This window comes from Ursus arctos, unplaced genomic scaffold (assembly GCF_023065955.2).
Source record: "Ursus arctos isolate Adak ecotype North America unplaced genomic scaffold, UrsArc2.0 scaffold_21, whole genome shotgun sequence".
Taxonomy (NCBI): Eukaryota; Metazoa; Chordata; class Mammalia; order Carnivora; family Ursidae; genus Ursus; species Ursus arctos.
In genome coordinates this window covers 4,299,629-4,324,774 of record NW_026622886.1, presented here as the reverse complement: position 1 = coordinate 4,324,774, position 25,146 = coordinate 4,299,629, and the positions used below count along the sequence as shown (strand labels likewise).

Here is a 25,146-nt window from a genome sequence, read left to right as displayed (position 1 = left end):
GTCTAAGTACACATTAGGTTATGGCTTTTATTGAGGAACGCAATACACATACGTATCCCTTTCCTACATAATTTCAATGGCCTGCGGAAGAGAATTTTAGAAAAGCATCGCAGTTGGCTGAATGGTGAGTTTCGGGGGAAAAACTGACCCAGCACAACCCCCTCATCTCCCAGATGAGGTCACTGCGGTTCTGCAAGGTGACTCAGGTCGTTCACCAAGGCGCTCACCAAGCCGAACCGGCTTCACCAGATTTCCTAGTCTTTGCGGCTTTAACCCTGTCCCTGGGAATGGGTGGCTCCAGAGGGCACTATGGACTGGTTCCCCGGGGGGCCGCCAGGGGGCGATAGACTGCAACGGACTCGGGTGAGCCGGGGACCGGCTCCCCCCGGGCGTGACGTCACCTGGTGATCCGGCGCCGCGGGAGGGAAAGCCAGAGGAGGGAGACCTTTGATGGAGGCGGAAACGGCAGGAGAAAAGATACCGAGGCTAGGAAATCTGTCCATTCTGCCCTCCCTGATTTCACACTACCCCGCACCTGTTCCGTCTCCTCACTGTTGCCGCCTGGACCGCTCTAAAACAAAAGCCTAACTTCGTCGCCCCCCATGAAACTCTTTAACGACACCAACATAGCTTACAGAAAAAAAGCTAAGCACAGACCTGCAAGATCATGCCCTGGCCTAATTCCAGGTCAACATCCTCTGGGGCCCTATTGATATGCTTTCAATTTTCTAAATGCATCGTACTCTTTCTACCCTGCGAGCCCTGAAACGTTTGGTTCCCTCCACCTGAAATATCTTTTCGCACCAGGTTTACCCGGAGAAATCCGTCTGTCTTTCAGCTAAATGTCACCTCTGAAACAAACCTCCCCTGACAAGACCCCCTCCCTCATCCCTCCTAGCCCTCAACTCTAGTCGAGGCAAACTCCTGAGTTGCCACTACCCTATAGGCTTCCCCTACCACATTGTAATAAATATCCGGTCTTGCCTCTCTCCTCCAGCGCCATCACAGAGCAAAGCAAATGCAGTTCATTAAAAGATCGCAGAACGAATGCAGAGATAGCACAGGGTTTAGGCTCTGCCACTTGTGTGACCTCAGACAAACTATCCGGCTCATGGGTTTGTTGTGGGGAGTGAATGCATTCACGCATAAAAAGTGCTTAGAACAACTCCTGGAACACTGTAAGCCCTCAACAAACTTCGACTTGTCATCTTCGCCGCGGCTAACGTACGTCATTGCCCTTTTAAGGAACCCTCCCACTTTCTCATCTAAGCGGAAGTATCCCCTCAGGGTTCCGGAAGTGATCTCAGAGCCCCTCAGAAACATGGCCGTGGAGCGTTTTTCCGGAAGCGGTCACGGGCATCTTCGTGACGCACAACGAGTTACAGCGTCCCGTGGGGTTTCCATGGTGCAGCTCTCGGTCCCCAGTCCCTCCGCTTCCTCTCCCGCCTGAGCGCCGTGAACGGGAAGGCAGGCGCCGGGTCCAGCCCGCGACGGAGACACCACCTGGGGGGAGGAGTTGGGAGAGCAGGTGACGCTCTAGGCGAGCTCGTTCGCGTCTCTATGGTGCCGAGCGCCCCTGTGCGCCGCTCCCGCGCGTCGGGGCGGACGTTGCCCCTTTAATCGGCGGAGGGCGGTGCCGAGGAGGTCCCGCGAGAGCAGCGGGGGGCGGGGGGCGGTGCCGAGGCTGGGGGCCCTTGGCGGATGGAGCCCGCGATGGAGCCGGAGACTCTGGAGGCGCGAATCAGTGAGTGTCCGGGAGGGGCGCGGGCCGGACCGGAACCGGAACCGGGGGCACGAGGCGGGCCCCTTCCCGGCGGGGGCGGGGTACGCGGCGCCCCCTCCCCACGCTCCGCCCCCGGCCCATGAGAGGCGGCGCCCGGAGCCGGTCCTTCCGACCCTAGGGTGAAGGAAGACCGCACCAGCCGCGCGGACCCACGGTGGGAGCGGGCACCGCCCACCCATCCGATCCTTGGGCCGCGACCCTCGGGGAGGAGTGAGCTGTGCCCAGAACCCCCAGGACCGAGACAGTAGTCTCCAAGCCCCTGAGGCCCAGACTTTTCCACTGAGGAGCTAACCCCCCACCCCAAGTCATTCTCTTGGGCCCGGGAGGGGGCAAGCCAGCGGCCCTAGCGCTGTACCCCAGACCCCAGAGGGAGGGACCCTACTGTCCTTGGGCCCCAAATCCTCCACTCTCCGGCCCTGCATGGCATGATTCCTTCTTGTGCGTTCCTTGAGCCTGCAGCTCCTCTCAGATCTGCGCGTTCCTCACCCAGGAGGGGAGGACTCACCGGCCCATCAGATCCTCCGAGCTCTGGCCACCCAGTGAGAAACCCTCAAACCGTACAGGCTCGGGAGGGTCCCATCTGAGACTCCAGAAGTAATGTCAAGTTCTCTATCACTGCCCTCAGCCCAGCCCCTCAGATTCTGTACCTCCACCCGAGGTCCCTTTCCCAGCCCTTGCTGAGCTTTCTCCAAAGCCCCTGAACCCCTTTTTCTCTGTGTCCTCAGGCACTGGTTCCTATTACTCAGGCTTCTGAGCCCTCACACCCTCCACCTGACCTCCGTATCCCATATTGCTGATGGAGTCCTTGGCTCTCACAGCCCCGGCACTGGACTCTCCCTGGGCTAATGACAGCTGCCTCCCAAGTCTCTTCTCCCCTTGGCCCACGTCTGTGCCAGGGCATCAGGAAGCCCTCGGTCTACCTTCAGCTCAGCTCCTTGGCCCCAGGCACACCAGGGAGCTGTGCAGGGTGATTTGCGGTCGTGGCCAGCCCTTTTTGAGCCAGTCTTTAGCAGAATTGAACCCTGAGGTTGGCCCCAGAACCACAGCATTTCCAGGCATGTTTGGAGTCGGTCTAGCCAGTGGAGGGGGAGGGCATGGAAAGGAAGCACTAGGTGGCCATTGAGACTGTTCCAGAAGGCCACAAGTGTCCAGGTCCCAGCAGCAGCTTGGGAGGATGGGCAGGGCCCTGGCTAACAGGTCTGACAAACTTCAGGACTTGAGCTGAAGATGATACAAAACCTCTCCGGTTTAGCAACAGTGGGGATTTTCTGAGAGTCCAGAGCCTGATCTGAGAAACAGGAGTCAGGACACCTGGGTTTGGCAGTAGGCTGGACTCTAATAGATTGAGGGTACAGTTGTTTTCTCTTTTTTTTCCCCTTTGTGCCCTACCGAAATTATAAGCTCTTCCCTTGGCAGTGGTTTGGAGGTAAAGAGTAGCTACTGGTAGGTAAATGATGATATTGTCACCACCGTGGAGTGACAGGGTAGAGTCGTGCTCTATTGTGAAAGACTTCCCTCTTGCCCTCCCTGGGTGTTCTCCCTTGCTTCCTGCCAGGGAAAGTGCACCCCCCAGGGTAGAGGTAAGAGGGCTGGGGGTTGGGGGCCCCCGGCCAGAGAGGTTGGTCAGCCCTCCTTGGACCCAGTGGCTCTCACTCTGAGCCCAATGCAGGGGAGAAAGCTGACGTCTCATGATGCCACTGCTTCTTCCTCACTGGCTTCTGACTCAGGAGCAGTTTCTAGAACTAGCTTCTCTGTCCTCACTCAGACTCATGTGTCCGATACTTGTAAGGGACTTCCCGTTTTAGGGTCCCCCAGCCAGATGTCATTGAGAGGGCAAGACCCAGCTCCATTCTATCTTTCTAACTCCAGACTGGTGTTCCCCAGCCTCTGGCCATGTTGGGGGACTAGAAGGCAGAATAGATTGGCCTCACTTTCCCTTGTTGGGTGGGAATGATGCCTATTCCTGGGTCTCTGGGCGGTCAGCAGGGGCTTTCTTTCCCTGACGGACTAGATGGCTCTGCAGGGCTCCTGGAACAGAGATTTGTACCAGAAGAGAAAATACTTCATTCAGATCTCTGCTCAGCTGCACCTCTGAGAGCTCTCCCAGAGAGAGCAGCAGCCACCCCCTCCCCCCCGCAGTCAAAACACCTTCTATACGTTCTCGTTGCTTTGACTTTCTTTAAGGTACTTCACAACAGCATACGGCATTCTGTTTGTTTATCTGAGTAGTCGGTGTTTCTTTTGCTGGGCTGTGAGCTCCAGGAGAGCAGAGATTTTGTCTCGTTCACTTCTATGGCCCCAGCACTCAGAATATTTTTTGACTAAATATGAATGGGATAAATGGCTGCCAGGCACTGGGATCCCAGAGCTCTGGGCCTCCCACCACAGCATAGAACCCAACGGGGCAGGCGCCACATGCTGGACCCCCAGCCTCCTTCTGTCCTCAGATCCTTCTGTGTCCCACCTGCTGGGCTGTGTTCCCTCCATAGCCCTGCTCAATGTCAGGCTTGGGCAGAACAGGCCAGAATAGGGTGAAGCTTAGAGACAGGCTTCTGGGGAGGTGGCGAAGATCCAGCTCTGGCTGTCGCCATGGCCCCACCTGCGTCAAGTGTTTTGTCATCTAAATCAGTCCGCATTTCACTCCAACTTCACAAATGGGAAAACAGAGGTTCAGGGAGGTTACGTGAGCTACTTGATTGTTTTTTAACCCACATTGGGTGTCAGGGAGAGGACTGTCTGGCCTGGTGCATCACCCCCTCCTTAGATCTGTGCCCTTTCCTGGCCACTACCCATTCCTGGGTTCAGCCTCCCCCAGAACCTACGCCCACCTGCCTGCAGCAGAGCCCTCCTTCATTCGTTCATTGGCCATGGGGACATGGGCATGTGCCCAGGAGGCTGGGATGCGGTGCAACAGCAGCCTTGGGCCCGCTGATGAAGGTCACAGCTGATCGGCAGGGCCAGCCCGGGCAGGAGCCAGGGTTAGGGAAGACTTCGTGGAGGAGGTGATGTCTGAGCCGCAGTCCTCACCAAGGTCCTTCTTGCTCTGCCCTGTGCTCAGTGATCCCATCTCTCCTTACTCACGGCTCTCATGCCATCCCCAGCCCGGTGAACTCCTGCTTGAGTGTTGCCTCTTCCAGGCAGCCTCCCTGGCCCGAGGCCCAGCTGAGTCCCCTGCTCATGGCCCCTTCGCCTCCCTTTGTCACACTGTATCGAGAACCTAGCTTCCCTTGGCCCACTTCCCAGCCACAGGCTTCTTGAGAGCAGAACTGTGCCTTTTTTTTTTTTTTTTTTTTTTTCCTTACCGCTGGATCTGAGTGAGTAAATTCCTTGAGAATTGTGAGGACACTTTCAGGAGCAGAATCAGAGGCGGTACAGGCAGGCAGACAGGCGTGCAGCTGCGGAGATGGGAACCCTAGGGAGCGGGGGATCGGCTCCTGAGCACCATCTCTAAAAGTAGGGCTATGGGGGAGAGGCTGCAAGGGGAACCAGTGTACAGGAGCCCATCTGCCCATTGATGCGGCTGAAAGATAGCACTCAGCTCTTGGAGCTGTTGGGGCAGGAAATCAAGGGGAGTCTTTCTGTATGCTCAGTCCTACCCCCAGCCCCTACTGACCAGCCCTGCTGCCAGACTAGGGGGTGGGAGAGGCAGGGACCCCTTTCACCAGGCCACGCTGGCCCTCTCTCCTCCTGCAGACAGAGCCACAAACCCCCTGAACAAGGAGCTGAATTGGGCCAGCATCAACGGCTTCTGCGAACAGCTCAACGAGGACTTTGAGGGGTAGGTGGCCTCCTCTTTTGCTCACGTACGCAATGGAATCTTGCCGTGCCTGCTCCAGACCCTGGCCTCAGGCAGCGACATGAGTGGGTTGAGACTCCATTTTCATTCTAAATGTGCTCACAAACTAATGATGGCACCGCGACCATAATCTGTGCCACCCTGTAACTGGGCTTCACTGAACCCATTTTACAGGTGAAGAAGCTGAGGCCCAGAGGACTCAGGGGTTCCCCACAAAGAAAATGGTAGTCCTGGGCTTGATTAAGCCCAGGCCCACCTGAGCCCCAGCCAGTGCTTTGTTGGGACATGCTCCCCAGCTGGGAGGAGGCCCGCAGGCCCTTTGCTCAAGGAAGAGTGAGCAGCACCTGCATTAGAATTAGTGCTTATCAAAAATGCACATTTGGGGCCTGGTGCAGACAGGGACTAGAATGGCAGGGAGCTTGGGCTGGCCTTGCTAGCAGGCTCCCCACGTGGTGCTCAAGTTTGGGGAGCACAGCCAGAGGGCTTCATCTCCACTGCACCTCCGCCAGTGCCAGCGCTCTGCTCTGGGAGGCAGTGCGTACGCTGTGATGTGCACGACCCAGAGTCCAGCTGCTGGGGTGCAAATCCTGTCCCTCTGGCAGCTGAGTCAGCCGGGCAAGCCTCCCGTTTCTTCTGTAAAGTGGGGGCGAGAATGCTGTCGACTCTGGAGGCCCCCCTGAAGGCTGGGCAGGAAAAGGCACGTAAGGTGCCTCGTCCATTCTAAGTGCTCGGTCCATGTTCAATGTCACGGTCACTGGTGATGGGTCTTTTATGATCTCGTAGACGTGATTGCCACCTCCATGTGAAGCTGCTTTGCTTTCTTCCAGAAACATGTCCTGGGCCCCCTCAAATGCCCAGGGAGCTCTGTCTGCCTGTCCTTCATGGTCCATTGTCATGGTTACTCCCAAACCGGGCCCTTGAAGGCTGTGGCCCCCTCTCCAGCTCACAGTTCTCAGCAAAGCCAGCTGAGGGGCTGAGTTCACACCTTTCGAAGGTCCCTGGCTCCGCGTCCTTACTTGGCCCTGCCCTTTCGGGCCACTGTCTCCGGCCCCATCGATCAGAAAAGGAGCTGGGCCTTTGCATCTGCCCCCCTGAAGTGACCACGGGCTGCGGTTCCAGCAGGGGGTGTGGCAGCCCTCCCCTGGGGGCCTCAGGCTCCAGCTGTTTCGGATCTGTGCCATTCCTCTCACCCAGGCCTCCACTTGCCACCCGGCTGTTGGCTCATAAGATCCAGTCACCGCAGGAGTGGGAGGCGATCCAAGCCCTGACGGTGAGAAGGGGAGAGAGGGTGCCGTCTGTCCCCCGACCATGTGGGTGGCACCTGGGGAGGCCAAGATTGAGGTTTTTTGGGGGGGTCCCATCAGGCTCTTCTTTAGAGGCCAAAGGAGTGGTGCCAGAATGGCCTAGATCAGGAGTCTGGGCCACCTGCTGGGGGCCCATAGCCTCCTGCCCCAGCCCCTGCACAGTTAGGCCTCTTGTGGGGAGGACGCCCCCTAGGATCGTCTGGCCCAGGGGGTCCCTGCTCCAGCTGTGTGCCGGGTACATACTGAATGAGGGCTCTACCCCAGGCTCGCTGAACCCAAGCTCCTTCAGTATCTGCTCCCAGGAATCTGCGTGTTTATAAAGCTCCGGGGAGCAGTGTGGAGCCAGCTCAGCCCATCAGAGGTCTCCGGACCCAGGAGGGTGCCGTCCTTCCCCTGGGGGTTCAAGTACTGGCACCGAGCTCAGGGCAGAGCTTTCCAAGCTGTGTCAGCAGAAGAGTAGAGGGGAGCACTATGTGTGTCCCCCGGGCACGGGCCACTTAGCAGCCCACTACAGAGCAAGGCTGACCTCAGGTGGTAAACAGTTTTTCTTTTCATAGTTATGTGTTTGTTTTGATGGGATAGGGTTTTCTCAAATATATGCTAGTCCTGTGAGTTCACAGATGTATAGGGTAAGGCAAAGTAGATGGTCCCCGTTGAAGTTTAAAAAACCATCAAAGAAAAATAATAAGAAAATCATTTGCAAGTGGTGCTCAAACGTGGCCAGGCGTGGAGGGGCTCCCTTGGCACTGCCAGTTAGGCACTGCCAGCCCTCGAGGGTGCCCGGCCCACCTCGGGGTGGTGGTCAGGCTCAGGGACCTTTGACCCTCAGAATTCTCTTGTCCTCAGGAGTCATTCCCCCCACCCTCCGAATGCCCATTCCTGGGCTTCTGGGCCCTGGCCAAGGTGTGGGGGGAGGCTGTCTCCTCTGACCCCCTTTCCCTGGGGTCCCCCCCACACACTAGGTGCTAGAAACATGCATGAAGAGCTGCGGCAAAAGGTTCCATGACGAGGTGGGCAAGTTCCGCTTTCTCAACGAGCTCATCAAGGTCGTGTCTCCCAAGGTGGGTGTTCCCAGCCCCAGCTCAGGCCAGCACTGTCACTGGGGGGTTGGGGAAGGAGGACCCCCTGTGGGAGGTGCCTCGCACTGGGGTTCCCGCTTTTACTGCTCAGCCCCCTGTTAGAAGTCTGATTGGCACAAACAGAGCCTTTCTCACAGTCCTTCACAGCCGAGTCCGGGGCAGCAGGAGGTCCGGGAGGGGGTCTTCCAGGCCACCCAGTGGCTGGCGGCTCTGGAGCTGCTCACGGATGGGGCAACTCAGGCTTAGTGAGGGGTGACCACGGGGCGTGCACGCAGCACGGCCACCCTGGCTGTGCTCTCTCCCTGCGGACCTGGCTGCAGCGCCCCACCTGGGGCACTAGTGGAGGGTCTCCCTGTCCGCACCTCACAAGAGTGGCCTTCTTGAGGCTTTGGATGCTGAGGCCCCAACCCTGAGTGGTGGAGCCTGCTGATGGGCTAAGCCCGAGCCTTGGCCTGAGGGGTCCTTCCATAGGGCCTACACCTGTTCGAGGCCCGTTGGGTGAGAGCCCCCCCCCTTTGCCCCTCCTTCGCTCACACCCCTCTGTTGACCAGCGCAGCTGAATGTCCCAGCCGGCCCCCCATTCTCTTCCCAGGAGGCGACTGGTGTGAGAGCCAGTTCCCTCAGCCTGGTTTTTTGCTAAGAGACTATGAGTGGGACCCGGGGCCGAGCAGGGCCATACCCGCTTCTTCCCTGGCCAGCCCCAAGCCAGGTGGCTCCTCCTTCCCGAGGTCACGGAGTTAAGCCATAGATGAGCTGGCCGTGAGCAGGTGCGGGGCTCCGTGCCTTGCCTTCCCTGTGTCAGCTCGTCATCCTCGCCGTGGTGCCACTGCTGTCATCCCTGCTTCACAGGTGGGGCAGCAGAGCTAGGAGGCGAGCTCAGTCTGCACCAGACCGCTCGGCGGGGCAGGGGGTGGGGGGTTGCCAGGGCCCTGCAGGCTGAGGTTTCCAAGGGAGTCCTGGGGAGGCAGCCAGCTTGGGGCAGGGGTTGGGGCTGCAGCGAGGGGAGCTGGAGGATGGCAACGGCCTGCTCTCCCCTCGGTCTCTGAAGTACCTGGGCTCGCGGACGTCGGAGAAGGTGAAGAACAAGATCTCGGAGCTGCTCTACAGCTGGACAGTCGGCCTGCCCGAGGAGGTGAAAATCGCAGAGGCCTACCAGATGCTGAAGAAGCAGGGTGAGGCGTCGGAGGGTGGGCTGTGAGCAGCGCCTCCTCCCTCCCCTCCCCCTTGCCCCCCCGCCCCGAGCTGGGGCTTCTAGCAGCTTCGGGGGCAGCTTCTGACAGCGAGGTCGTGGGGCTGCCCTTTAACTTTTCAAGAACTTACAGTTAGTGGGGCCTTTTTATGGCTCTGTCTGAAGCTCCGTTGGATGGAGAGGTGAGTTTGGGTCAAACTTCCACTCAGAGAGTGGCCCCCACAGAGTGGCCTCAAAAGATGGGTGCCTAAACTCCGCCACGCAATTCAACATTGTAGTTCAGGAGCCAGCCCCTGGCCCACCAGAGTCCAGAGTCAGCATGCTGGAGAAAGACTCTTCGACCCTCCTTCCTACCCTCGCCTGCCCCGCCTCTCCCATCCCACCCCCTGGCCCTAGGCCCTGTTGACATGTTCCCACCACCGTCTACTCCAGGGATTGTGAAGTCCGACCCCAAGCTTCCAGATGATGCTACCTTTCCTCTTCCTCCTCCACGACCCAAGAATGTGATCTTTGAAGACGAGGAGAAATCCAAGGTGAGGCTCCAGGGATGGGTAGGAGGGGTACATGAGGACCTTCAGGGCCCCCCTTGGTCTGAATTCCAGGCCCTGGCTGCCCTGCCCTGAACCAGAGCCCCACGCGGGGCAAGGTCACCGTGGTGGGTGATAGGGGAGTTTACCGAGCACTTCTGTGTGCAGAGCGCCTCACCTCCTGAACCCCTGTGCTTAGTAGACATGAGAGCATGTCTCGTGTCCCTGGGATTAGTTTGAGGGCATCTCATCAGTTGAGCAGGAGTTTGCTTATTTTTGTCTTTGATCTTTCTGATGATAATTTTATCAACTTCGTGTTAAAGAAGCAAGTACTCACGGGGGGGGGGAATTAAACACTATAGAGGAGGTGAGATAAAAGTAAATGTCTAGGGCATCTGGGTGGCTCCGTTGGTTAAGCGTCTGCCTTCAGCTCAGCTCATGATCCCAGAGTCTTGGGATCGAGTTCTGCATCAGGCTCCCTGCTCAGCGGGGAGTCTGCTTCTCCTTCTACTCTTCCCCCCTGCTCGTGATCTCTCTCTCTCTCTCTCAAATAAATAAAATCTTAAAAAAAAAAAAAGTAAATACCTGCCTAGTGCCAGCCCCAGAGGGTAAGCACTATTGAGTTCCTGGTACATCTTTCCAGAAAGATTCTCTGACAACAGTAACATAACATTCTGTACCGTTTGTCGAGGACTTCTTTGGGGAGCATTTACGTGCCGTGTTTCAGTTGTCCCGTGGCCCCCCGTTAGGTGTCGGCAGATGCTCACCATTTCACGGAGAGCTTACTAAGTACCCCATGCCCCGCAGCGAGGAAACAGGGAGCCAGGATAGGAGCCCCGGCCCAGTGCTGGTGTCACATCATGCCCCTCTGTCCCTGCAGATGCTGGCCCGCTTGCTGAAGAGCTCCCACCCCGAGGACCTCCGAGCAGCCAACAAACTCATCAAGGAGATGGTGCAGGAGGTGACTGCCAAGCCCACGGCGCGGGGAGGAGGCAGAATGGGGATTTGAGCTGGGCCGCCCAGGGGGGTTGTGTGCGTGCGAATGAGGAGCCCTGCAGTGGCCAGGTCAAGGGCTGTCATGGCCAAGAAAGAGCTGACTGATCGGGGGACCCCAGTGGGGAAAGCCAGGACCTGTGTGGAGGGAAGAATTTCCCAGCAGCTGCGCTAACCTGCTCTAGTTGGGCTTCTGTGAGGCAGAGGACCTCTTCCACGAGAGGTCGTGGAAAAAATAAATGAGGCCTCTCCATGTTTAAGGTGCTTCTATACGTATATTTGTCACAAGAGAGAAGCGCACATGTTTAACTTCCCAGTAAGTATACAGATGCTGTGGGTGCACGCTGAAAGTTTCTATCGACGAGGGCAGGCCAGCAAAGCTTGCGGTCTGGAGACCTGCGGGGCAGAAGTCCCAGGTTGTCTTCCAGGGGCAAGCCGTGTGCTCTGACAGTGCAGAGGAAGGCCGGGGTGCCCCTCTCAAGGAGGGTGACTGCGTCTGATGGCACGGCACAAGCCCACCTTCTGTCCCGCAAGAGAGGAACATGTGTAGTGAGCACGGTGGGCGTGGGATGGGAGGGTCGCTGTCCTAGTTTCTGGCTGTACTGGGTGACCACGAAGGCTCCCTTACCTTCTCAGGTACGGACCCCTCCTTTCAAGGGACAAACGCAAGGAGGGTGAGGGTCGCGAAGAACCGCAGGTGTAGGTCTGCAGCTCTGGTCTTCCAGAAGCACTTGGCCCAGATTCCTAAGCCATCCCGGAGGTTGTGTCTGAGGGCCCCGGAGGTTCTGACAGGCTCGTGCAGAGGCCTGGGGCCAGGGGGCATCAGCAGGAGGAGAGCAAGCGAGCACAGGGTTGGCAGAGGCCTTCTTGAATGCCCAGTCCTGGCCACGAGCCCCGGGTAGCAGGGTCGCAGCAAGCCAGCGGAAACTCCAGAGTGCTGTGGACAGTGCCTGGCTCAGAGCCGCTGTGACCTGGGCTCTCTGGGGCGGCTGCCTCCCCAGGACCAGAAGCGGATGGAGAAGATCTCAAAGCGGGTGAGTGCCATCGAGGAGGTGAACAACAACGTGAAGCTGCTGACGGAGATGGTGATGAACCACAGCCAGGGCGGGGCCTCCGCCCACAGCAGCGAGGACCTCATGAAGGTGCGCTGGCCTCCTCTGCCCAGCCCCCACCCCATCCTGGCCCCTGCCGGCCTGACCGCCCCCCCCCCACCCTGCTGCCCCCAGGAGCTGTACCAGCGCTGTGAGCGGATGCGGCCGACGCTCTTCCGACTGGCCAGTGACACGGAGGACAATGATGAGGCCTTAGGTGAGCACCTGGCAGTCAGTCCTGTCCCTCCCTCCGCCTCCTGTCTCCTCTCCTAGGCCTTGCTAAGTATCTGCAGTTGGCAGGAGCTGCCACCAGGGGGCCCTCTTTTCCAGCACCGACCCTGGGCTCAATCACAGGGAGGCAGAAGCAGAGAGCAGGGGCTGATGCGATTAGGAGATCCCTTGGGCCAAGACCCTACTCAGGTGCTTCGTGTCCTGCCCCTGAGCTGAACAAGCTGACATGGGGAGAAGGGACCGGCCCTGGTCCCCGAGCATAACAGTGACAGAGCCCGGGAAGTCCAGGGATCCTCTCCAGACACTGCCTCCCTGGTAAGGGCTAGAAACTGAGGACAAATCCCCCAGGCCTGAACAGTTCCAGAGCTGGGCCCTGTGACTCCTGCCAGGGCCATGTATCAGGTTCTCGTCCTTATTCTCTGCTCCCGTGTCAGCCAGAGTCTCTGGGGTCGCAGTCTGGGTGCCATCTCCGCCCCTACTCAGTGGAAGCTCACTGAGGGCCTCCCCTGTGCCAAGTACCTTGCCTTGCCCGGGGGACTTGCTGCCTGGACCCCTGTAAGCCCCGGCCCCTAGGGGATAACCTTGCTAAGAGCCTAGTTTGTGCCAGGCACTGTTCTAGTCCCTGGGGGCATGGTGTGCTTGAAGTCAACCAAAGCCACGTCCTCAGCGGAACGTGTAGCCCGAGGAGAGGAGACAGACAAGAAACCAAGGCGCAGTGAGCAGTGACAGTTTTTCAGGTGGTCGTCAGTGACAGGGAGACCAGCAAGCAGGGAGGAGACTAGGTGGTGGGGTGAGGGAAGGCCCCCTGAGGGGACTTAGGGTGAAGACCTGAAGGCAGGAAGCCAGGAAGCCAGGCAGATATGCGGGGGGCATCCGGACAGCAGAGCCGGTGCAGAGGCCTGGAGGCCAGAGCGTGCCGCTGTGGTCAGGGTGACGGGGACACTGCACGAGGGCAGGTGGCAGAGGGCCCAAGCGAGTAGAGCAGATGGGATGCCCCCGGCCCCACCCCCTCACGCCGGGTTAGGATGGACGCAGGGTGCTCCTCTCCCCGCAGAGGCCCCCACCTTCCTTCAACCTAGTCTCTCCCCTCCTGCCTGTCCAGCCGAGATCCTGCAGGCCAACGACAACCTCACCCAGGTGATCAACCTGTACAAGCAGCTGGTGAGGGGCGAGGAGGTGAACGGCGATGCCGCAGCCGGCTCCATTCCTGGTGAGCAGGTGGCAGGCGGGAGGGGCCCACGAGGCTGGAGCAGCACAGAGTCTGGGGTGCGGGCGCTGGTTCCAGAGCTGGGGGCTGTGACTGCTGGGGTGACCCTGCCCCCTTAAGATGGGGAAGGGCCCTAGGGAGAGAGCTGGGGGGAAGTCTGTGCCAGGGCTGCAGCTGTGGGGGGAGGAAGTCTGGACATGGGGCAGAGGGGGAGGGAGCCAGGGTTTGGCAAGGACAGGCAGAAGAAGGAAGGCCTTTCTTTCACTTGATAAATCTGGCACCTGTTGTGCGGGGCTGGATGGTACCCTCCAGGCTTAGTCTACTTATCGGAAGGTGGGGGGGGGTTGACATATGAACATTGCAGGCTCAGCTCCAGTCAGGATGAAGCGACAGCCATAGGGGCCCACGGAGGTTAGAATAGGCCCTGTTTGGGGAGGGAGGGGTGCAGGGGTGGGCACTACACAGAAGCCGCAGAGTTTAAGCGAGGCCTCAGAGGATGGGAGGCAGTTGGCCAAGTAGAGAGATGGAGGAAATAGGTTCTGGACAGAAAGAACACCGTGGGCTAGACAGAGAGCCTAGTGACAGATTTGGGGGCCAGGACAATGTGGCCAAGAAGGGGGAAGGAAGCAGGAGGGCTGTGAGAGGTGGGGGGATAGCTTGCTGCGCCCCCCCCCCCAGGCACCTTGGCCTCCAGGAGCCTGACTGTCCTCCACCCAGGGTGTGCCTGACTTTCCTTTCCCCCCAGGGAGCACGTCGGCCCTGCTGGACCTCTCCGGCCTGGATCTCCCCCCTGCAGGCACCGCCTATCCAGCCATGCCCACCCGCCCTGCTGACCCGGCCAGCCCCGAGCAGCCTAGCACCTCAGTTTCCTTGCTTGACGATGAGCTCATGTCTCTGGGTGAGGAGGGGGCGGGGCCCGGAGGAGGGCAGGGCGGCTGCAGGTCAGGGATGAGTCCTTGGGAGGATGGGGTGGGTGCTAGGCCCCTTTCACAACGGAGGAGCCTGAGGCTCCGGGAGGTGGAAGAGTTCATACAAGCTCTTACAGTCAGTGGTCGAGGCTGGCCAGCCTCTAAACCCACCTCTGGTAAGCCCACCACCACACCTAGGCTTCAGTAGCCCGACTTCCCTGCAGCAGGTCGGAGCCGAGAATGGGGAGCAGCTGGGCAGCGGGCCGTGGACAGGGAGGGAGGCAGAGGGGAGAGCCGCGGCCCTGTAGCACCAGCAGCTCCAGGGAAGCTGGCACCAGAGCCCCAGGCACCCCAGGCACCGCCAGGGGCAGGGCTCCGGAGCCCACGGGGAAGCAGGTGCTCTCAGGGGACGCCCGGCCAGCCGGGCAGCTGTCAGGAGTCCAGCTTTCTGGGGCAGCAGCCCCATCTGAGGGCTCAGAAGTGGGAGGCCGTGGTGACGGCCTCTTCGTCACGGCCCTGAAGTTGTTAAAAAGAAAAGAGAGAGAGAGAGAGAGCTTGAGCTTTGTCAAAAGAATCTGGAAGGTTTTGTTGGGGAGCTGACTCGGAAGGCAGGAGTCAGACTGTGTTCTCTTGAGCCAAACCTGAGGTAAAAACCCAACCTGATGGACCGGAAGGAGCTCTCGTGTGCCGGGGTCCCGCACTGTCGGATCCCAGACCACCCTCCAGCCACCGCAGGAGCGGGTGCCACCAACGTCCCCGCTTTACAGATGTGGAAGCCAGGCTTAGGAAGGGGGGGTGACTTGCCCAAAGGGCGCACTCCGATCCTGAGGCCCTTCTCTGAGCCTCTCTGCTGCTCTGACTCCGCTTCTGAGCCAGGAAAGGGACAGAAGGACTTGGCAGGGGGCATGAGGGATGCGGGGACAGTGGACCAGGATGAGCTGCCCTCCGGGCCCAGCAGCTGGCACCCTCCCTGAGAGGGTTGGACCACAGGGTGTCCGTGGGTCTGCTTCTGCTTCCCACCCACCGCCCCCTTTCCATTCCAAGCTAGGGGCACCTCAGGACAGGGAACCCTGACCCTGTTTTACCGCGAGGGAGAGGATGGTCCAGGAGCAGAGCGCCCCTGGGCTCACTGGCCCCAGCAGAGCCGGCCCCCGGCGAGCGGCTGGGGCAAAGCCACCGTCTCGTGAGAAGCAAGGTGTGCTTGGTACTTCCTGCCCCTGAGCTGCTGCACCAGAGCCCCGAGCCTCCGGCTTCCGTTGGTTTCTACTCAAAGGCAAAGAAAATGTGGGAACAGGAACCAGAAGTGCCAGGGCAGCACCCACCCTGCTGCGGGGAATAGAGGAAGCCTTGGGACCACAGAGGGGGCTTGTCCTAAACGGTTCTTCGTGGCAGGAAGGGGGAAGGGTGGGGACAGGGTAGGCAACACGGACTTCCCGTCATCGCCGAGGGTGTCCCGGCACTTTCAGGCACTCCTCTGGTTGGCTGATCTGTCACGGTCCCCTCACACGGACGCTGCTGTTGGCTCGATTCTACAGATTAGCACAGGGAGTCTGTCCCCAGTCCGAGGTCACGCAACCGAGTGGCAGGGCTGTGTTCAAACTCCAGTAATGAGGCCATGCTCCACCCCAGACGCTGCCACTTGGTGGCTGTGGGGCCTGGGGCAGATTCCTTAACCCCTCTTGGCATCATTTCCTCAGCCCTGAAGGAGGGATGACAGCCCTGTACCCACCTCCCGTGGTTGTGTGAGGAGTCAGTGAGGCCGCGTCAGCGGAGCCTGACACGTCAGGGGGGTGTAGGAAACCATAGCAGTCACCCCCCATCGGGGTCCCCAGAGGAGGAGACCCGGCAGTGGGAGCTGTCTGAGCCTTGCCCTTGCCCGCCAGCGCCCCACGCTGCAGCTCACTTACTCAGAATTTGCTAGAAACAGGATAACTTGTCTTCTCTAGGTAAAGCCTATGGTGAACTTGGCCTCGAGGGCACTTCAGGGCGGCCAGAGGTCAAACTGGTTGGTGACCTACTGCCTTCTGCTCATCGGCAGGCCAACGAGCAGAGCCGTGCAGAGGGCCCCCGGCTCTCTCTGGCCCCAGCCAGCCCGCCCTGTGGCCACAGGCCAGGGCAGAGAGGGCCTTTAGAGTGTGCCCCAGCTCCCGCCTGCCAGTGTACACGGGGGGGGGGGGGGGGGGGGGGGGGGGCGGACACCGCAGCCCAGCCAGGGGCCGCTCGGAGTCCGGAGCACTGCCTGCCTCCCTGACATGAGACCACGGATGGGGGGTGGTCTGGGTGCAGGATGCCACCCCCCATCCGTGGATCCTCACCGGGTGTCTTCCACTCCGTGCTCCCTCCCCACCACCCCTGGGCTGCCGGCCTGCTGTGAAGACAAGAGTCCTAATGTCCAGTGGCTGAGGTGGCTTTGGAGTGGCAGTAGCGGAAGCCCAGTGGGCGTGGGGAATGGGCCTTCGGGCTCTTTGGTTTCTGCTTCTGCTCTGCTGCTGGCGCCCTCTAAAAGTGGGTTTTCCCCTTGGAGCTAAGCCTCTTGGGGGGATGCAGGGAGAGGGCAGGAGCTAGTGACCCCCAGGCCAGCACGCATTCCCCCCCCCCCAGCCCCCATGCTTCCGCTCAGGATTCAAGCTCCTTCACCTCAGTCTTGGTTCCCCTCAGGCCTCAGCGACCCCACACCCCCTCCGGGCCCAAGCTTGGATGGTGCTGGATGGAACAGCTTCCAGGTAGGAGGGCCAGGAACCAGCCTGACCTGTCCCGGGGGTAGGGTAGCTGGGCCGGCAGCCTGCCGGGGGCAGTGAGGAGGGAGGACCACGCAACAGGGGCCCTGTGGCTGAGGCACCCGTCCCCGGCTGGGGGAGGGCAGGCATTCTCTCCTCACCTCCACGCGCTCTCCCTGCCTCTCAGCATTGGGTTGAGATGGGGTTCCCCATTCTTTTTCTCTTGGGGGTGACTTTAAGGTCCCTGGGATGTGATGGTTTCTAGAGTAGAACCCCAGATGGCTGGCCCATTAGAGGGGTGCGGGCCGGCAGGAATTTGTCCCCTTCATGCTGCTGCTTCCCCAGATGTCACCTGCAAGGAAGGGAAGGGGCCCCAGAGTAGCGCCAGGTGACTCTGCTCCTTGTCTAGCACAGCCCTACCCATCTGCATGCTTTCTATGTGCCCCACAGTCCTCTGATGGTGCAGAACCCCCAGCCCTGCCTCGGGTCCCCAACACGGACAGCCAGCCCTCCGCGCAGACGTCCCTGCCAGCAAGCAGCGGTCTGGACGACCTGGACCTCCTGGGGAAGACCCTCCTGCAGCAGTCACTGCCCCCGGAGTCCCAACAAGTGCGGTGGTGAGGGCACCCCCTGGCTTGACGTGGGGTGGGGTGGGAGTTAGCCCCCCTCCCCCACCCGGCCCCACGGGCAGCAGCTTCGGGGCTGTCCCAGGCCCAACAGGGAGGGAGCCGGTGCCCGCGCGCCCCTGTGAGCAGCGGCTGCTAGAGGATTGCCATGTGCCAGGCTCTGCTAGGCTGGAGGGAGGCAGCAGTGCCCAAGGCAGGTGCAGGGCCCGTCCCGTGGAGCACAGAGGTTATGAGTGCCCTACAGGGCAGGGGTGGCGGGCAGGGGAGCAAGTCTGCCTGTTCCAAGGTGAGGAGACCGAGGCCAGAGAGACAGGGAGGTTTCTGAGCTGGCCATTAGGGACAGCCAGGAAGCCCAGCCTTTCCTGTGCCCCTGATCTCTCGGCCCCCAAAGATTCACCCCCCCAATGCCACGTCCCCCAACAAGGGAGAAGCAGCAGCCGGCCCCCCGGCTCACACTTCGGGACCTGCAAAATAAAGGCAGCTGCAGCTCGCCTAGCTCCGGTGCCACCGGCCTCCTCCACGCCACGTCCCCCGAGCCGCCCGGGCCTCTGCAGCCACCCACGGTGACAGAGCTCTCACTGGCCAGCATGACTGTGCCCCTGGAGTCCATCAAACCCAGTGAGTGGGCCGGGGGTGCAGGCGGGTACGGGCTGGGCCGGGATCCCCTCACTGTCCTTCCTGGTGGGAGCTCTGACCCAGGAGGGAGCTCTCTCTGGGCGAGGCCCTTGCTCTTCCCAGGACCCTGCTTTCTCATCTGTCCCAGAGCCAGAGCAGAGCGCTCCATAGAGTCCAGGCTTCCGCAGGCAAGAGGACTTCTTATGCTGGCCGCTGGGTGCGCCCTCCCCAGAAAGGCAGGGCCGGGACGTAGAGGTTCGGGGTCTCTCCGAGATCGTGAAACCAAACCAGGATCCAGCTGTAGCTCCAAGCCTGAGCTGCTCCTGCCCGGGAGCCACAGGGAGGCCACTCCCAGCCCAGGCCGTGCACAGACCGATGAAGCCGGGCTGGTCTTCTCGGCCTTGTCCATCTCGTGACTGCGCTGTGACCGAGGGCATCACCCCTCAGTGGCCCCAAGAAGTGGGTAGTGGTGCCCCTCTTTTAGCAGTAGGGAGGACCCTGAACAATAGAGTGACTGTACCAGGGTCGCAGGTGAGAAGTGACCCTGGCTCACCCCTCGGCTTTCACTCCAGCACTCCAGCAAGCAGCGCCAGGGAAACCCCAGCTCTGACCCCGTCTGGGGTGGGTGTCCCGCCTCCACCAACACAGTAGAAGTGTGCCTGCCCCATGTGGGTGCCAGTCTGCACCCTTGGCTGCCCTGCTGCCCAGGGTCAAGGCGATGACCTGAGTCTGTGGACTCGTCCGCTCCTTCCCACCAGCGCGGCGAGTGCCTGATGGGAGCTGGGTTGGGGGAGCGGGTTGGACATGCTTGGGCTCGGGCCTGGCACCACCCGTCACCCTCTCCCCTTCCCCCTGCCAGGCAGCATCTTGCCAGTGACGGTGTATGACCAGCATGGCTTCCGGGTCCTCTTCCACTTTGCCCGAGACCCGCTGCCCGGGCGCTCCGACGTGCTGGTGGTGGTGGTTTCCATGCTGAGCACCGCCCCCCAGCCCATTCGCAACATCGTTTTCCAGTCAGCTGTCCCCAAGGTGACACGTGCATGCCTCGCTCCTTTTGAGGCAGGGTGGCTTGGGGCCGGAGGAGAGCCAGCTGGCGGGGGGTAGGGGGCAGGGTCCCTCTGGGGATTAGACGATAGAAGGGAACCAAAGGACAGAGCCCCAGGACCCTCACAGGAGGAGCTGGCAGGCGGACTGGGCCAGGTCCCTCAGAGGACAGGGCCAGAAGCCAGGGCTAGCTGGGCCCCGTCCTGCCCTACTGTCCGCAGGTCATGAAAGTGAAGCTGCAGCCGCCCTCAGGCACGGAGCTGCCAGCGTTTAATCCCATCGTCCACCCCTCAGCCATCACCCAGGTCCTGCTGCTCGCCAACCCCCAGAAGGTGAGAGGCCCAGCCATGACAGTGCGCCGCTGTGGGGTGGGGGCGGCCTCTTCTGTCCCTCTGACTCTGCCTTCACCATCTCTGCCCCAGGAGAAGGTTCGCCTCCGCTACAAGCTTCTCTTCACCATGGGCGACCAGACCTACAATGAGATGGGGGATGTGGACCAGTTCCCCCCACCCGAGACCTGGGGGAGCCTCTAGAACAGGGAGGGGCTGGGGAGAGGAGGGGGCAACAGGACTGGGCACCGTCTAGCCTGGGTGGGAGGCTGTGGTGGCCTAGGACACCCTTTGTTCCCATGGTGACATCCCCTGGGCCTGGTGCTTCTCCCCTCACCCCTGTAGCCCCCTCCTTCCTTGCCCCCTCCCCTGCAGAGCTGAACCCAGCAGGAGGCTGGGCCTGGGTTTGCACTGCTGGGGACCCTCACCACAGGGGGGAGCCTGGAGCCAGGAACAGCTGCGTGGCCCTGGAAGGACTTGGGGTCATGGGGGAGAAGCGTGGCTGTTGGGCAGGGGCCAGGACCTCAGGCCCAGCCCCGACCCCAGCCTGGGGTGGGGTCATCCCCACCTGTCTCTTATGCCTTATGGGAAGGCCCAGCCATAACTCGGGGGGCCATGCTGGCGCAGGAACCAGCTCAGGCCTCCTCCATAGGAACCGGGTGACTGGGGGGGTGACGCCTGCACCCCCAGCTCTTTGCACTCTCTGGTGTGTGGTTTGACTCTGCTTTTCTTTCTCAGTGGCCCTGTGGTCACCATCTCAGGAGGCCCAGTTGGGGGAGCCCCACCTGTCCCCCACTCCTTGTGAGGGTTTCACTCCCCCCTCCTTCCCTCTTTGCCATCAGGCCTTCCGAGGGGCTCTGGGGGCTGTGACTGCTGGCCCAGAGGTCGTGGCAGACTCGGGTGCCCCAGCTGGGGGCTCCAGGGCCCCTGGCCAGGGGAGGTCGTGCATTGGAGTTTTCAGTGCATCTCCCTCAGTCATTGGCCTCTGCCGGGGCCTCGTGGGGTCGGGGTGTGAGTGAGAGCAGGAGTATTTATGGAAATAAAACGTCCTTTTTCCTGGACCAGCTGCCCTCCTGGCCCTTCTGAGGTGGAGGGAGACGGGGGTCCAGGAGCGGGAGGGCCCTGGGGCTGCCCCGCGGCCTCTCTAGCTGGGTCTTTGGAGATCCAGCCACGGTTCCCCTCCCCATCACCCCTGAGCCCTTCACCGGAAGAGGCCCTGCTTGGGGGCCTGTGGCGGTGCTGAGTCACCAGAGAGGGCCCAGGGCTGTGGCGGGCCCAGAGCCGTCCCAGCTGGAAGTGAGTGGCCGCTCGGGCCTGCCAGGAGCCCCAGCTGCCGCAGACGCTGAGTGGGCGGCCCCCCGGTTGCTCACAACTTCCTCCTGCTGCTCTCAGGCCTCCGAACCCAACTCCGGGCCTCCCCACAGGGCCCTGCCTTGCCTTCTCTTCTCGCTTTCCGCCGAGGCTGCTCCCAGGAAGCAGGGTGCTAATTGCAGCTTGTTTCTCGAGAGGCCTGGGGATGCTGCCCTGGGCCCCCTGCCAGTCCCAGCTGCTGGCTCACTCACCCCCTGGTGTTCCCAGAGTTCTCTCTTCCCTGGGAGGCTCCTGTCCAGTCCCCGGGGAATGGCTTAGCCTCGCAGCTGAGAGAGCGAGCCAGCGCGGAGCCGAGCTAGGGGCAGTCCATCCAGGGAATGGCCGAGCGGTGTGGAGCCAGCCCTACACGCTGCTCGGCGGGAGAGATGCCCCTTGACATACGCCTGGGCAGGGCTGCCCGCCATTTCTCTTCCCTCGCAGATGATGGGGAGCCCTGTCAGTTTCACTCTGCCTAACCTAGTGCTTCCCAGGCTGAACCCCTCCCCTCAGATACTACTGGGACGGCTTCCCAGAGCCCAGCATGCTCACTCCCCAGCCTGGGCACTCTTCCATCCAGCAAATGAGGCCTGCTGCTCTCTGGGCCAGGTCTCACTGGATGCGCATGTGAGAGCTTACAGCAGCGCAGGCCCCCTCCTCAGATAGCCCTCGTGCGGTGGGGCTTCCAAGGCCCCCCGACCCCTGCGCACCCCCAGCCCCATGGCCCGGTTCCTGTGCCTTCCCCACCGGGCCAGACTGCGCGGACACTTGGGATGTCTCTGACAGTCAGTGGTAGGAAGGTTCTTCTAAATGAGCGGGAGCCCTCCTCCTGGTGCCCGTGCCCCGGAGTGCCAGGAGCACCGACCGGACAGAGTAGGATCTCATGTGAACTGTGCAAGGGCTGCGGGGGGGGGACCTGTGTGCAGCTTCAGGCTGGGAGTCTCTGCCTTCCCCCAGCGGGTCCCTGGAGCTCTGTGTGACTTTGAGGGAGATCCTTCTTTCTCTGGCCTTTCGGTTCCTTTTTGATAGTGGGGAGGAACCCAGAGAGCTGTGAGGCCTTCCGAAGAGTCTTGGAGCGAACTGGTTCCCCAAGGTGTGGGCTCGGAGTGACCCAGACGTGACAGGGACAGGCGTATCCCTTTCATCTTCCTGACCTCCCACCTTCCCCTTTTCCTAGTCAGTCGGGCCAACTGTCTGCCATCCTCCAGGTGCCTCTGAGCAGCCCCCCCAGGAGGCATGGCCCGGGGTCAGCCCAGAGGCTGGCATGGAACCTGTGAGCCAGGAGCTCAGCATGTCACACGGAGAGCTGGGAGGGAGGGGGACCTGAGGGGCCCGCCATGGGAGCCCCGCATCTGTCCGAGGGGCTGGGGGTGGGATCTGATGATGGGAGGTATCCTCAGCCTCCACTCCCCAGAGTCGTCTTTCCCCAAATAATGTGTTTCGGTTCAGCCAGAGGTAGGTCCGGTGCACCGAGCACCGCACCCAGAGCCTCTGGGGCCCTCGGGCTGGACCAGGGAAGGCAAGGTCCCTTGTCTCTCGAACAGCGACCCCAACCCCCACCCCAGGAGCAGCGGGACTTCCCAGACCCTGAAGCCACACTTCCACTTTGCGGCTGGAGGCAGCCGCTCGCTGGGGTTTCTTTTTTGGCAACCGCAGCACACTGCTCATCTGTTTGTGGCAGCCACCCGCCCGAGAGGCTGTCACCGCTGCCGTCCTGCTGCCCCTGCCCCCAGCATCCGTACAGGCGGAGAACACAGGAACCGGCCCTCGGCCTGGCCTGGCTGTGTGGCAGTCCCACTGCTTGCGTCCTCCGCCTCAGCCAGGAGCTTGTCAGGTGCCTGAGGTCACACGTTAGGGCTGAGGTCAACCAGCAGTCCCATGAGGTGCCCCTCTGGCGGCACGTTGCCCTCCATCTCCCCAGCCCTCCGTGGCTGCTGTCCTCTGGAGCCGGGGTCAAGGGCGCAGGCTCTCGAGGGCCGCCAGGACTGGGAAGTCCTCAGGGCTCGGCCCCACCCAAGGTTTCCTTCTGGGAAAGTCCTTTTGTCATGAGGAGGAGGCAGGCAAGTTGTCAGAGCCCCAGAAATCACACTGCACGCCTGCTCTGGGCAGCAGCCTCCACTCAGCCCACACCGAGAGGACCCCAAACAAGCCATTTGCCCAGGCATCTCCAGTGCGACATGCTTGCTCAGTCCCGCAGCCCCGCAGCTGACCCCTGCTCCCACCACCTCCGCGCCAGCCCCTGGCCTCCCCACGCACGTCCTTAAACCAGCAAGGGACCTGGTGTTTGGAGCCTTGATCTACTCACCTGTAAAACGGGGCCAACGACACCAGCCTCACTGGGGGATGTGCTAAGAGTAGGTGACAAAGCGTGCTATTGTCCCAAGAAGGCAGCAGGACACAGGGAGGGGGCAGTTAGGCAGGAATGGGGGCAAGGGTCTTTTCATGCCAAGCGGTGCAGACTGGATAAGAAGAACCAGGGCTTGTTCTAAGCATTTCACATAGGAGCTCATTTAGTCCTCAAAGCAACCTGTCCGGTACCTGCTTTCATTCTCATTTTACCCAGGACAGTGAGGCTCAGCCAGGTGACCTCCCTTGCCCAAGGTCACCCCGCCAGTTAGAGGCTGAGCCCAGCTGGCCGGCGGCATCCACACACACTCGAGCTCTGTTCTGGCCGTCTCCGGGGTGGGACTAAGTGTCCATTGATGCACCGCCCTCACTTGCATTCAAGTCAGCCCTGTCTCTCGAGCGCCTGTGACCATGGCTCGTTGCTAGACCGTGCAGGATTCAGCACGAGCAGGGGAGAGCCAGCCAAGCCAACGTGCCCTCACAATGCAGTGTGGAAAGGTCTTGTGATCAGAGACAGCGTTGGCCGGTGACCTCTGAAGTCCCCCTCCTGCATCTGCAGTTCTAAAACGACGATCTCGGCATTCCCTGATAAAACCTCAGAGTCCAAAAGTCTGATTACAACATCCTTCGAAGGAACAGCCTAGGAGGAGCCAACCTTTGGGGCTTCCAACGCTTTATGATTCAGGACCCAAGTGCGCTCGAGCTGAAATATACCCTAAAACCTACCGCTCACCCTGCCAAGAGGCACAGCAGCCCCTCCCAGGCCAGACAGACAAGGGTCTTGGGTCATACTACAGGGGAGCCTGGCGCCTGGGTGAGAGGCCCGGAGCTCCACGGGGCTGATGAGATGGCCCCGGTGGTTTCCAGCTGCCGCTGCTACAGCCCAGGTGTCCTGACCCCTCTGCAGACCTGAGCTAGGGCTCAGGCCTGGGCAAGCCTGGGGGGACAAAGGTAGGAGGCAGACCTTGCCCTCAGGGACCTTCAGAGCAGCTGGGGAAGTGGACAAGCCCAGGCCCAGTGTGTTCCAGGCTGGAGGCAGGGCTGAAACAGGGTGGGGACACCATGTAACCCAGATTTCCCAAACGGCAAGACAGGGGCACCTGGTGTCAAGTTGCTGGCTTAGGAGTCTTCCGCTTCCTAACTGTGCACACAGGAGGCTGTGCCCATTGCAGAGATGGGGGGAAACTGGAGCCACCATGATGTTCTGGGATCTGGCCAGTGAGGAAAGGGGAAAGGCCAGGACTGGCACCCAGAGCTTGCAAACCCCAGCCCCACATTTTAAGAAGCTAGGCCTACCCTGGACTCTGATTCCTCCTCCATGAAGGCATCCTTCAAGCTCTGCCCATTTTCCAGAATCCCCTCCGGGGGCCTTCCAGTTGGGAAAAGGGAGGTGGGCTAGGAAACCTTGTGTGGGGTCTCCTTATGCCAGCTAGAGCCTTCGATCCAGTGGATTGCGCACTCAGGTGGCCTCCCAGCCGGGAGGCTCTGACTCAGCGGCAGCAGCTGGAGGTTCCCTTCTCAGCCCCTCCCCACTGCACTGGGCCTGTCTGGCTCTCCCTTCCAGGGAGTGGAGGAGCAGCCCGCATCTGGGGAGGGCTCACTGGCAGATCCCTTGTCTGAGGCCAAGGTCCTGCCCTCATGAAGTGCTCAGTCCGCCCACCCACACACAGTAGGCGATCAAGTAATCCTCAAACTGAGTGAAAATTCCCTACAAAGCCAAGGGTAAGGGGCGTGGCAGAACAGACTGTCCTGATGCCACTCCTTCTCCACCCCACCCCTGGGGCCCCTGATGCCTGGGGGTCACAGGGGTTCAGAGTAAGGAGAGCCTACTCTGTGATCCCTCATCTGTAGTAACTAACAGTTATGGAGCACCTACTGTATGCCCAACTGTGTTTCGGGTGGAGGGCCAAAGAAATAAACTGAGTTTGGGGGATCAGAGCAGCACCCACATCACTGCCTCACAAGAGGAAGGGCCAGGACTCCGCAAGTTTGCTGCAAGGACGGGCTTTACCAA

At 60.8% G+C, this 25,146-nt stretch overlaps 1 protein-coding gene across 2 annotated transcripts; it reads left to right on the top strand.

The window, feature by feature from the left end:
* The first annotated feature begins 1,320 nt into the window (after window positions 1-1,320).
* GGA1 (golgi associated, gamma adaptin ear containing, ARF binding protein 1) lies at window positions 1,321-20,500 on the top strand. Of its 2 annotated transcripts, XM_026479680.4 has the most exons (17): window positions 1,323-1,744; window positions 5,477-5,561; window positions 6,774-6,849; window positions 7,846-7,944; window positions 9,011-9,134; window positions 9,584-9,684; window positions 10,559-10,639; window positions 11,673-11,813; window positions 11,898-11,979; window positions 13,096-13,203; window positions 13,946-14,098; window positions 16,767-16,831; window positions 17,276-17,442; window positions 17,876-18,069; window positions 18,926-19,095; window positions 19,332-19,442; window positions 19,533-20,500. In XM_026479680.4, exons 1-17 carry the CDS (start codon window positions 1,702-1,704, stop codon window positions 19,641-19,643), a joined length of 1,911 nt encoding a protein of 636 aa, XP_026335465.1. In that variant the 5' UTR covers window positions 1,323-1,701; the 3' UTR covers window positions 19,644-20,500. The 2 variants fall into 2 exon arrangements, with proteins under 2 accessions (XP_057172379.1, XP_026335465.1); XM_057316396.1 differs by having other exon boundaries at window positions 1,321-1,744; window positions 19,332-20,500.
* Window positions 20,501-25,146: the final 4,646 nt, after the last annotated feature.

Coding starts and splice junctions, on each gene's coding strand:
- GGA1 (XM_057316396.1), top strand. CDS start 1,702: ATGGAGCCCGCGATGGAGCCGGAGACTCTGGAGGCGCGAATCA. Junction 6,850..7,845: donor AGGCGATCCAAGCCCTGACG/GTGAGAAGGGGA, acceptor CCCACACACTAG/GTGCTAGAAACATGCATGAA. Junction 17,443..17,875: donor GAGTCCCAACAAGTGCGGTG/GTGAGGGCACCC, acceptor TCCCCCAACAAG/GGAGAAGCAGCAGCCGGCCC.